Genomic DNA, 11922 nt, shown 5'->3' on the forward strand with positions numbered 1-11922 from the left:
TTTATAATGAAAATTTCAATAAATTCGCGTGAAAATATAGGTATTTTATTAAATAGCGATAACGTGAATGTTGTTTAATTTTGACAAAAGAAGAAATACTGCCCAGCGTTAGTTTTTAAACATATTTATTAGAACGTATAATCATGTGGAATGTTTCAGACAAAAAACTAATTTGTTTAAAAAAAACCTTGTTTAAACAGTAATTAACAAAAACTATTAAAAAGAAATTAAACCTTATTCTTTTTATCGTGTATTAAATTTTGGTAACCATGGTATTTTTAAGATTTGCGGAAATGGCAAATTTTTGGTATGTTTCGCACAGCAAAACGTATATTTTCAAATGGACTTGAGAGGTCACACTGTTAATAATAACATTTCAGGCGAGAGAAGTGAAAACGTCGAGCAAAAAAATTGGTTAAATCGTTGTCTATGAATATGATTAAATAATTGTGCTTTTACTAGAACTGAGAGTGCGGCTTAAGATTACTGTGACTATTAAAACATTCAGTGATTACCAAACTTTTGCAAACCAACAACTGCGTCCTGTTGCGAACTCAACTTACACACATACACGCGTACATTATTCACACGCACACAACTACAACGATTTTTGTGATCTCTGCGCTGCGCCTCCTTTGCTGTCGTACACACACAGCACACGTATACGCACGCATACACTAACATACGTTGTGGTCTCCCCGTCGTCGCAGTTTTCACAGCTGCAACGCAAATTCCAAAAAGGAGTTTCTACACTTTTAACATCAAGTGACCCGTGAAAAGGAATTTAAAGCGCATATTGTAAAATCTACAAATCTATAAAAGGTGCAAGAAATATTGATTTTGCTTAATTTACATGTATAAAAACTATTTGCATTATTGAACACATAGCAGCAGTCTATCAATTGATGTTAATTGAATTTGCCACAAGCTGTTGCATATGCGTGAATAGAAAAATTCGCATTTGCATGAATCCTGGCGCTGTTTGCACGTGGCGTCGTCGCCAACGTCGACGTCTTCGGTTCACTCTAGGTGTGACCTACGCATACACACGCAACAATTATGTGTGTGTGAGCTTGCCCTGGAATTTTCTCAATCACTCTGCTTTACTATCATAGAGATGTGCACAAAGTATGTGATTGACATGATTGATCACAACTAACGCAAGGATATATCGATAACTTGTCTCTTATATAAAATTGAGCTTGAATTTCTCATTGATCTTTCTAGCTATGAGCTTTCTGCTTTGCTGCTCACCCTTCACTTATAATTGCATTTAAAAGCTTTACTTATAAAACAAACTGTCCTTGTCTCTATATCTCTTATAATAACAAGGATATTTTCATTTCATTGCAACGATAAGTTATTGTCTTCAATTTATTATTGATGGCAATCGATGACTTTCATTCTTTGTCGGTTGTTATAGAGATGTACGCAGGGTATATATATTCTAATTTACAACTCTTTGCATTTTAAAACTTTACTTAGATAACAAAGTTTCTTCGTCGCTTTATGTCACTTGATGCAAAAACTTTATCGAAATGAAAATAATAAATTTTTTAAGCTTTACTTACAAAACAAAATGTCTCTCACCGTAGTAAGGATCTATCGTTTTATCGCCCCGATAAGTTGTGTTCATAATGTGATCGTTTATTAGCTGCTGTTGACCTTTCTCCTATGCTGTTTTTTTCACTTAAAAACCTTACTTATACACAACTCTCTTTATCTGTTTGCATTTGAAAGCGATACCTAACTCTCTTTGTCTTTATCTCGCCCTTACAGATGGCTTTGAAGCAGCAGCCTTTGACTGGCAGGCTGAAGTACTGAGGAAGCAGCAACAGCGGCGGAAGCCTTAAAGCTCTGAAGCATTTATCTGAGTGCTTCATAAAGGAGGGGCGGCCATGAGGAGCATGTTCCGTCCGATCAAGAAGATTTTTACGTACATCCAAAAAAATGCCAGCAACAGCACAATGTTTGGCAGCACAACAAGCGTAAACAGCGAGCTGGAAGTTGCCACAACTAGCGGCAAGCAGGAGGAGGAGGAGCAAGCAGTGGCAGAGCAACAGAAGCAGGAACAGCAGCCACAGGATGAGGATGATATTGAGCGTCAAATTAAGACGTCCATCATTGATGCAAGTAAAGTGCATGCGGCGGCGGCGGCTAAAGCGAAATTAATGGTGCCTCTGCAACTCGACGATGAGCTGGCGGATTTCGCGCATGAGCCGCTCACCGACGATGACGAAGTGCATCAGCATGTGGTGCACGAAGATGATGAGGAACTGGACGAACAGTATCTGGAGCTGGATAGTTTTCCCAACAATGAGATTATTGTGATCAGCGATAACGAGTTAAATTCATCGCTCGCCTCCGATAACATATCCGAGGATCCGTTGGCCATCGATGAGTTCACGCAGCAGCAGCCCGAGGATGAGGAGGAGGGCATTGAGAACAATGGGGAGCTGCTCTGGCTAAAGCTGGACACTCCAATGCCGATGACAAGCGATGGCAATCACATTGATGGCCACACGATGGTGCTGCCTGAAGCTCCAGGCGAAGGCAACGCAACGCCCAAGACGCCGGTGAAAACTAAAGAAGAGGAACTGCGCAGCGATGGAGGCTCCGATTCGGGTTTGGGAAGCGAAAACGATCGACTCAACAATACGGCGACAACGATTGCTTCAGCTTCAATTCCTGCGGTAGCCACAAGTGCGGTGAAACCTTTGCGGTCCAATTTGAAGCGCCGCCTGGAAGATGATGCCATTGAGCTGGCCCTGCCGCCCGATCTCTCCACGTCCAACTGCTCCTCCACCAGCGCCTCCACAACCCAGAAACGCGCCAAGCGATCCATCAACTTTGACAACGTCAAAGTCTATTACTTTCCGCGGCAACAGGGCTTCAATTGTGTGCCCACCGCCGGCGGATGCACGCTCGGCATGGGCGCGATGCATATTGCCTTCAAGACCATGACGCTGGCGGAGCACGCCGCTGAACTGCGACGTGCACATCGTAGCCAGAATCAGGAGCAACAGCAGCAGCAACAGTTGCGCTTGGGCGGCTCGAGCAGCGACGAGAGCGAAGAGTCCGAGGAGGATTATTTGAGCGAGGGTAGCGGCAGCGATGCCGACGATGGCTCCAATGGCTTCCTGCAACCGGTGACGCCCAAGCAACGTCGGGCACTGCTCAAGGCAGCCGGTGTGCGCAAGATCGATGCGAGCGAGAAGATCGATTGCCGGGACATCAGGAATTCGCGTGAAGTGTGCGGCTGTTCGTGTCGCGAGTTTTGTGACCCCGAGACTTGCGCTTGCAGCCAGGCGGGCATCAAGTGTCAGGTGGATCGCGCCATGTTTCCGTGCGGTTGTACGCGTGAGGCATGTGGCAACACGGTGGGGCGCGTGGAATTCAATCCGACGCGTGTGCGCACCCATTACATACACACGGTGATGCGACTGGACATGGAGCAGCGACAGAGCCAAGGAGCGCCAGTTGTGGCAAGTGGAAATCAGAGTGGCTTGGCGTATGGCAATAGCAGCAGCGCCTCGAGTGGCGTCTCGCCTGCTGTTGCCGCCGCCGCCGCCGCTTCCTCGCATTGCTATTTCATGCAGCCGCAATCAAACTACAGCTCCGGCTATGCCTCGCCAGCTTACACGCCCGAGACGAGCGTCAGCTACTATCAGCAACAACAGCAGCAGGCCCCACAATCGCCAGTTGCAGCGACAGGCAGCAACGCTGCTGCTGTTCAGCAGTCGAGTTATGCGAGCAGCTATCCGCAACTGGACAGCCTCGATTCGGGTCTCTTTGCCAGCGGAAGCAATGCCACGCCCTCGTATGGAGAGCTGTTGACGCCCACCTATCATCAAACCATCGGCTATGGCAGTGCTCAGGTGAGTAGAGCTTTGAAATCAACCTGTTGTGGTTGTAAATCCTCCAAACAGTAGAAGTCCCGAATTCGAAACTTCGACCGAAATATATAAGAGAGAGGAGGAATCTGTTCGTCTTTTTGACTCTGGAGCAATAGGAACATAAAGACGAAAGCCATGTCTCTGTTCGGGCGATTTTAAATGAATTCTGCGCTCGTCTTAGCTCTTAACCCTGGTAAAAAGAGTGCTCGAAAGGGAAATCTATTAGGTAATTAATTAGAAATGTGTCCTAAATATGGTTCTCTTCTTCTTAAAAGGGTTAGTGAAGTATTTTCTTCCTATTCTATAAGGATTAGATACCCTTAAGCTACTAAGAGATATTTTTTGAGTGTGGAATTTTCTAGAAAAGAAGAGAAGCTTTAAGGCGCTTGGAATATTAAAAATGATTCCAAATCATGTTCTCAACATACTTTCACAAGTAATTGACTTTAAACCCTTGGAGGGAGTATCCTCCGTTAACAAATTCTTTAGGGAACGCTATAACATCGCTGCACTACAATAAAAATAAATTATCTCAGCTGAGTTTCTGCAACTAACTAAAAAACTTAAACCCAAGAAATTTTAAGTCCGCCACAATAATAAAGATTACAACATTAAGAGCAATAAAAACTCGATTCGTGAGAAAAAAGATTCGTGTCAAGCTGGACGGGAAGATACTACACTAATAATATAAAACAATTAAAATGTAGAGAAAAAGAAATTGTTTAGTGGAATAGCGCCCCTATATTTATACCTAACAAAATATAAAAATATGCGTGCCACTTGAAAATTGAATTGTTTTGGTTTTCTCTGAGAGAGAGAGAGCAACGAAAGTGTCAGAGTAATAGGAGCATTAGAAGCGTATTGCTTAAAACATTTCTGGAGTTGAACCCATTGTGCAAACAATTTACCCGTTTTTAACTGACGATTCTTTTTGCACTTGCAGCTCAACTCGTACAGTGGCTACCAACAGACGACGTCCACGAGCGGTGGAAGTGCATCGCCCGGATCGTACAGTTCGTGCTCGGTGCCATCGGCGCCACCTTATGGCAATGCGACGACGACAGCCTCGAATGCGACGCAATATCAGCACACGAATGCACTGGAAACCACCGTCGCAGCCTCCATCAGCAGCAGCAGCAACTGCTCTGTGGTCACCGCCAGCAATTGCTCGACGGTGTTGGGACGCCTTGGCAGCGCCACAGTGCCTGCGGATTTTATCAGTTTGAATGCACCCATTGGCAGCTCGTCGCGTCTCTCGCAGATAAATGATTTGCTGCAGCACAATCGCAACACCACAGCCGCCTTGGTGGCGGTATCCGAGGGCTATGCGGCTGCCACAGTGCGGAGCAGCAGCAGTCAAAGTAATAGCACCATTGACTCCATTGACACGCCGCCCATTATGGAGGAGGCGCAACGCGGCAGTTGCATGACCTTCGAGGAGCTGCCGCCGCCGCTCATCAATCCCACGCCCATTGTGGCTGTTGTGGAGCAACCCGAACGCAAGCAGCAGCTCTTAACGCTGAGCTCAACGCCACAGCCACGTCAACCGTTAGCTACGGCATGCGGTGAAGCGGTAGGAGGAGCGGGAGCGGTAGAGGGCGATGTCATCTAAGTGTGGACGTCACATCCTGGGATAGTTTTTATAGCAATTTTACACAGCAGAAGACTTAATTATGTTTAAGTGGGCAGCGTTGGAATCAAAAGCAAAAAAAAAAAACAAAACATAAAATAGTTTATAGAACCGTTTACTTTTTATCGAGTAAACGGTCTCGAAAGCAGATGCAACTCAAAAAGCACTAAATGCAAAATGCTTGTCTCCGATTCAATCTACTACTTTCCCATCCCACTTTCCGCTCTCCGCTCCGACATCAGCAGCAGCAGAAGCAGAGTTAGCGCCTTTGTATAAATCAGTTTTAATTGTTAAATTTAGCCTTAAGGTACACAATGTAATTTAGTCACTAATTCGTTGCTTAGGTTTGGATCTTTAAACTCCTTTTTTTTTTGTAATCTGCCTTCCTACTTCCAAGTTTGTCCTCAATTTGAAACTACAATTTACCTCGTTGTTGCAACGAATTTCACACTTGAGCTCAGCCAATTTGTTTTCACAATATATTTATTGTACAACTGTTTTTATTATTATTATTATTTTTGCATTTAACGTTTCCAAATTGACCAATTGTGAATGAATTTTATTTTTGTAATGTCAACAAATTTAATTTGATCGCCTGTCCGTGATGTTCTTAAGTATTCAGTTAGTTCTGTAAGTTCCGCCTATTTCTTTTGACCTCGGCAGTATAGCCTTAATGAACCCCACAATGGCAGCAGCGACAACAACAATACAAGAACAAGATAAAAACCAATAACAGAAACAACAAATATACATTAGACACGATTTAAGTAGTAATACTTATTATTGTATGTATATGCAAAACTCGATAAACAAAAAGAAAAATACAAAAAAGAAAAACTAAAAGAAATAAGATAAAAGTAAAACAAAACATAAAGTGAACTAAATAAAAGTAAAAAGTAATTGCAATTATTTAAATAAATATTGAATACAAAATAGCAAATAATTTTGTGGTTTCATTTTAAGGAGTTTGTGGAATGCTTTACTTGAAAAGTATTTTCAACGTGGGACTGCACGATTTTCATAACAACTAGCTAATAAAAGATAAAATATCAGAATATTTGAATATTGTAATGCTTTAGTTTCAGAAGAGTCTGGAAAAGTATTTCAAACTGGGTTAGTAAGATATATTTATAATTTAGATAATAAACGACATAGTTTCGGAATATTTGAATATTGAAATATAACAGATCGCATTTCATTTTAAGAAAGAGACTCGGAAATATTTTGAAAATGTGTTAGTAAAATTTAGATTTAATCTAAATAATAAAAGCTACAACTATAGAATAGAATATTGCAATATAAAATTTGACAGAATAGGCGAAAATTTAGAAATACAAAAAGGCACTTTAAATTTCAAATGATGATGATCGATACTAAGTTGACACCTATTATATAAATAATTTACAATTTAGATAAGGATTTTAAATTTGTTAAAATCCAAGATGAATAATACCCACTGTGCCTGAAACTGTCTAGTATGGAAATACTATGTTATCTATAGCTCTAGTCACATGTCTAGCCCATTTCTTGCCCAGGCTTATCAGTTCAAGACGAGCCCCCTTTTTAATAGCCAAAATAAAAAACATGAAATCGGAAATTAAGAAAAACATTTAGCGTCACAGGATTACGTGCTGAAATTCTATATGACTATTTTGTACGTGTAGAATGCTCAAGAGAACTTGCTGTACTTATAGAAAGTTAGTTAACTGATTTATGAGTGTTTTGTGACCAAACAAAGTTAATTGTAACTTTGCCGCTCAATTGAAACAAGTTGATTACCGCTTGGAAAGTTCTCAAACATTGTGAAATTGCATTTGGAAAACCAAAGAGTATATTAATGATACCATAATAAAAGTGCTGACTAGTGGAACGCTCGTTTAAGTAATAAGCGACAATAATATAAATAATTATAATAATAACTAGGTGTTTATTTTGATAATTTATTGATTCCTCATAGAAGTCATTTACTTGCCCCCAATTGAAACCCATTTGATCTTATCTCTGGGACACCTCTTATAAATCGTCAATTGATTTGGATTTGGAGTACTAAAGTTTATTTCAATGACACTAAATTGAAAAGCTGACGTGTAGTAAAGTTTTCGTTAAAGTAATGAGAAACAATATGGGAGATATATTATATTTTCTTTTAATATATTTTTTTATTAATCGAATCTTCTTATTGGCTGAAAATATCAATATATCATCAAATCTTTTAAATAAACAAAATCAACAATAATTTTTATAATATTCTAATAAACAGATTTGTTATAAATTTCCATATCGTATAAAATAATACAAAATGAATGGAACTATTCATTTATTTATTCCTTTTCAAAGTTCTTAATTGATAGTAACTTGTCCCCTGAAATGAAACAAGTTCATCTTATCGTTGGGAAAGCTCTAATAAATCTTGAATTGATTTGGATTTGAAGTACTGCACTTTATCTCGATGATGCCACCTAAATAAATGTGTAATAATTTCCCTCACAATAAAATACTCAAAGTTAAGAAGTAAGTTAAAATATACAGATTTTTAATAGATTTCTTTATGGTTTATAATAGTTATTAAATACAAATATTTATTCCTCATCGTACTTGTTCAGCACACCGACCTGTCGGCGAATGGTGTCCTCGATCTGGGCAAAGAGCAAACTGTCGGCATAGCTGACATTCTTGTTCTCCACATCGCCGGCAAGAATGGATTGACGCACTGCCTCGGCCTCGTAGCGCATGGCCTCGGAGTTGGCATAGTTGGTGGTATGCTTGCCCTTGGGTGGCAGCCACTCCTTCTCCTTGCCATCGATGTCGATCAGTTTGTTGGGCGTCCAGAAGTCAACCAGCTAAATAACAGATGAAGCAAAGAACGTGTTAATGGATAATGGAGCGAAGTGATAAGCTGATAAGCAGCTGCTACGTCATGCACGAACATGAGCACGAGCTAAGAACGTGAACAGCAGCAGCTATCAGTTATCAGTTGGCCTGAAAAATGTGCCAACTCATTGAGTTTGTTTGCGCCTTACCGTCACTTGTCCTTTGGTGCCCTTGATCACGGCCAAATTGTCTAGTTTCTCCTTGGAGGAGACGCGTAGGCGTGCCGTGCGTCCACCACTGTATGTGAGTGTGGCACTGACGTCATCATCAATGCCCTCGGAATTGGTGGTGCCGCTCGATTCGATCTTTTGTGGTGCCTCTTGGAAGGCCCATTGTGCTGCCTGAATGGTGTAGATGCCCAGATCGTAGACGACGCCTCCTCCTAGCTCACGTTTCCTGCAAGTAAAAAAGGGATTCAGTAAGTAAAATAGTACTCGACAGTAACTCAGTTTTAGACACGACAACAAATATTTTTCTATTATTTATCTGAGCAATTCGGTTTAACTAACACGTTCAGTGACTCTTCCACTTCAATTAACAGAACTTTTAACCTTAACATTGCAGTCACTGTTACCTAACAGGTTGTTTAAGGTAGGTTAAGCCGGCTGCCCTAGAGAGCAAAGCATTTTTATAGATCAATAGAGCTCATTTGCTATACTGGTATATTTAACATTGCTTCTACTAAATTATTTGTTTAATATGCGGCTTGCAACTTGTAACTGTTTTGAGAAATCATTATATGAAGTGTGGTTATTTAAAGAGACAGACAGACCGACAGACACAGACATAAAATTCCAATAGGAATTCCATAAGAAAGTTGATGTACTCCACCTGATATACTTAATATATCATCCCAATACTTACTGCAGACGATCCACATTTTCCAAGGGGAAGCCAAAATTGACAACGACCTCCTTGATTTCACCAAGAGAACCAGCTTGGATGAGCTGGCGCACATGCTGGTACGATGGGAAGAAACGCGACCACACGGCCTCCATGAAGAAGCGTTTGTTGGCCTTGGCGGCGGCCAGGATACCCTGGACCTGCTTCTGGTTCATGGCCAGTGGCTTCTCGCAGAGCACATGCTTGCCAGCGTTCAGCATCAGCAGCGACACCTCATAATGCTGGGGATTCAGCACGCCAATGTAGACCACATCTAAAAATTAAGTAATCCTAAGTGAGCTGATCAACTACAACCTGTTATTATAACTTACCCACATCCTTGCTCTTGGCCAGCTCTTCGTAGCTGCCAAGGGCTGTGGGGATTTCATGCTTCTTTGCAAACGCAGCAGCACGGGCCTGGTCACGAGCGGCCACAGCAACAACCTTGTGATCGCTGGCTGGGAGAGTGCTCAAGGCAATAACGAAATCCTCGCTGATCTTGCCAGCTGATGCGATGCCCCAACGGATAAGTTTGCCCGACATGTTGAACGTTTAGCTAGAGAATGAATACTTCGTTTAGTTTGCATTCTTCGTTAAATATCAAATTGGGGGCGTCTTATCAGTAAGAGAGCGAGAGCGAGATAGTGAGAGAAGCAGCCAAAGGAGCCGTTGAGTTTTATTGCGGGCACGATAGGGGGCGCTACTCTAAGTTATCAGCGAGAGAGACAAGCTTGATTGGGGCACGATAGGGGGCGCCACTCCATGTGATAAGGCAGCATAGCAGGTAAGCAGAGCACTTCACTGTTTATCACAATGCCCTTTGTAAAGGGTATTTTATGAACTACTTTAATATATTGCTACATCATCAAAGTTAATAATATTAATTGCAGTTAATCGGAGAGCAAATCAAAATATACATCGAATTTCACAATGTTATTGAAGCTGACCTTCTGCTGTGGAAAATGGCTTTAATGAGTTGGGCGGTGTTTATTGTATTAACATGTAATTTAAATTAAATGTTTTTGTATTTTTAGTAGTATCTATTGTAAAATTTGTATTTGAGTTTGACCAATTTCAATATTTGAAAATTTATATTTTTAAAATTGTGTTAGATATTGTATTCTTAGCTTTAAATTATATTAAATGTATGACGTTAAGCAAAAATAGTTGCTTATCGCAAGCTTTATCTTGCTACGAGCCCCTCCTATAAACCAGGAAATATTAAAATTCCGATTACAGGCGCACACAACCATTTGTACATTACTAACATACACACACTTGCGTATATGTTAGCGTCATTGTTATTCTGTTAATGTCTAGTACACTTTACATATGTACGAGAACTTTGCAGTGATGTATAAGCAACAGGTGCAAACGTAATTCTAGTTTAATTTTATTGCAAATTCCACTTCACTATATTAAAATCAATATTTTCTATTTATGGTTTTTATATTCAAATAGTTTTGGATGTCCTATAATGATTATTCAAATATAGCTTATTTTACCAAACACACCAAAATTATTATATGACCTTGAGTTGTCTAACTGCCGGCCATTTTTAGAATTACAAAATTATCATTGAAGAACTTACCGTGTTGTACTACACCGGTATAAAGTAAAATTAGAAGTGCGAGCTAAATTTACGAAAAACTTTCCACTGGGTTGAGTTTTGTTTGCTGCTGTTCGCTCAGCTGTCACACATTTAGAACAAAACAAAAATAGTATACGCTGTACATTAACAGCGCTTTGACAGTGGCGCCAATATTGATATACCGAAATGTATGAACTACGATTAACTCTAGTAAGATGTTTTATATTCATATTTTTAACAAAATCTAGAAAACATCGCTACTTTTAAAAAAATGTGAAGCCGAAAATCAACTAACGGAATTTGAATGGCTTGTGGTTGAAAAAATACCGAAATGCATATTTTTATTTGTGTTACATTAAAACAACTGCTGATTGAAAAGAACAAATTAGCAACGAAATATAATTGAAATATATATTTAATTTTATTAAATTATCATATTATTATTAAGTATAATGAATAATCTTTGAATAAACCATTCTGGTATTTTTGCCATTCACGTGTGTGCGCAACAATGAATGTTATTCCTCCCTGACGGCTACTGTGCTCTCAACGGAGCCCTGGTAGAGCTTACTGTGCGCGTTGCAAGTAAATTTTAACTGTCCTTTTATTTTCTAAAGCATTTGCTTCCATCTGTGAGCTCGATTCAGCGTTTGTACTGTTTAGCAAATAAGCATTGCGCAACAAACGCGGCTTGTGTGAAGGTAACACAGTGATATCGCGTTTTGTAAACATGTCTGAACGTTCCAAAGGTGACGTGTCGTCGTTGTTGTCGTCGTCGTCGCGCGTCAACAACAATGCAGCAGCAGGTCGTGTTGTTAAAAATCCATTGCTAAGCGCATCCGTGACGGGTCTCAGTTTTGACGACTTTCCCAATAAGCCGCTCCTGCTGCCAGCAGCGCCGCCCGTGGTACATGCACCGCCCCCGCAACCCACAAACGCTCTCATCGCTGGCATTCTTAATCGCGGTAAGTGTGTCAAGTCAGCAGAGAGACATGGAGAAAAAGCAAACGAGACACTCAACAACAGAGAGTAAATAGTGTGCGAGAGTGACA

General features: G+C 40.6%; 3 protein-coding genes across 4 annotated transcripts in view; 2 read left to right on the top strand and 1 right to left on the bottom strand.

Annotated features, from left to right (window-relative positions):
• Window positions 1-350: 350 nt before the first annotated feature.
• Window positions 351-5645, top strand: LOC117565853 (uncharacterized). The gene is made up of 3 exons (XM_034245170.2): window positions 351-822; window positions 1780-3878; window positions 4840-5645. The coding sequence occupies exons 2-3, from the start codon at window positions 1899-1901 to the stop codon at window positions 5506-5508; spliced, it is 2649 nt and encodes an 882-aa protein (XP_034101061.1). The 5' UTR covers window positions 351-822; window positions 1780-1898; the 3' UTR covers window positions 5509-5645.
• A 2397-nt stretch (window positions 5646-8042) lies between these two features.
• On the bottom strand, window positions 8043-11018 carry LOC117565186 (trans-1,2-dihydrobenzene-1,2-diol dehydrogenase-like). Its single transcript, XM_034244188.2, has 5 exons — window positions 10871-11018; window positions 9612-9835; window positions 9262-9553; window positions 8547-8793; window positions 8043-8366 (listed from the first exon to the last, which is right to left on the bottom strand). Exons 2-5 carry the CDS (start codon window positions 9820-9822, stop codon window positions 8106-8108), a joined length of 1011 nt encoding a protein of 336 aa, XP_034100079.1. The 5' UTR covers window positions 9823-9835; window positions 10871-11018; the 3' UTR covers window positions 8043-8105.
• A 398-nt stretch (window positions 11019-11416) lies between these two features.
• LOC117578389 (nascent polypeptide-associated complex subunit alpha, muscle-specific form) overlaps window positions 11417-11922 on the top strand; it is a 29241-nt gene continuing 28735 nt past the window's right edge. Inside the window, exon 1 of one of the 2 annotated variants that reach the window (XM_034263831.2) lies at window positions 11417-11835. In XM_034263831.2, the coding sequence (XP_034119722.2) occupies window positions 11601-11835 (235 nt within the window). In that variant the 5' untranslated portion in view covers window positions 11417-11600. The remainder of the gene's footprint in view (window positions 11836-11922) is intronic. The other variant, XM_034263830.2, reaches the window with a different exon arrangement.

Source organism: Drosophila albomicans, chromosome 2L (genome assembly GCF_009650485.2).
Source record: "Drosophila albomicans strain 15112-1751.03 chromosome 2L, ASM965048v2, whole genome shotgun sequence".
Lineage (NCBI taxonomy): Eukaryota > Metazoa > Arthropoda > Insecta > Diptera > Drosophilidae > Drosophila > Drosophila albomicans.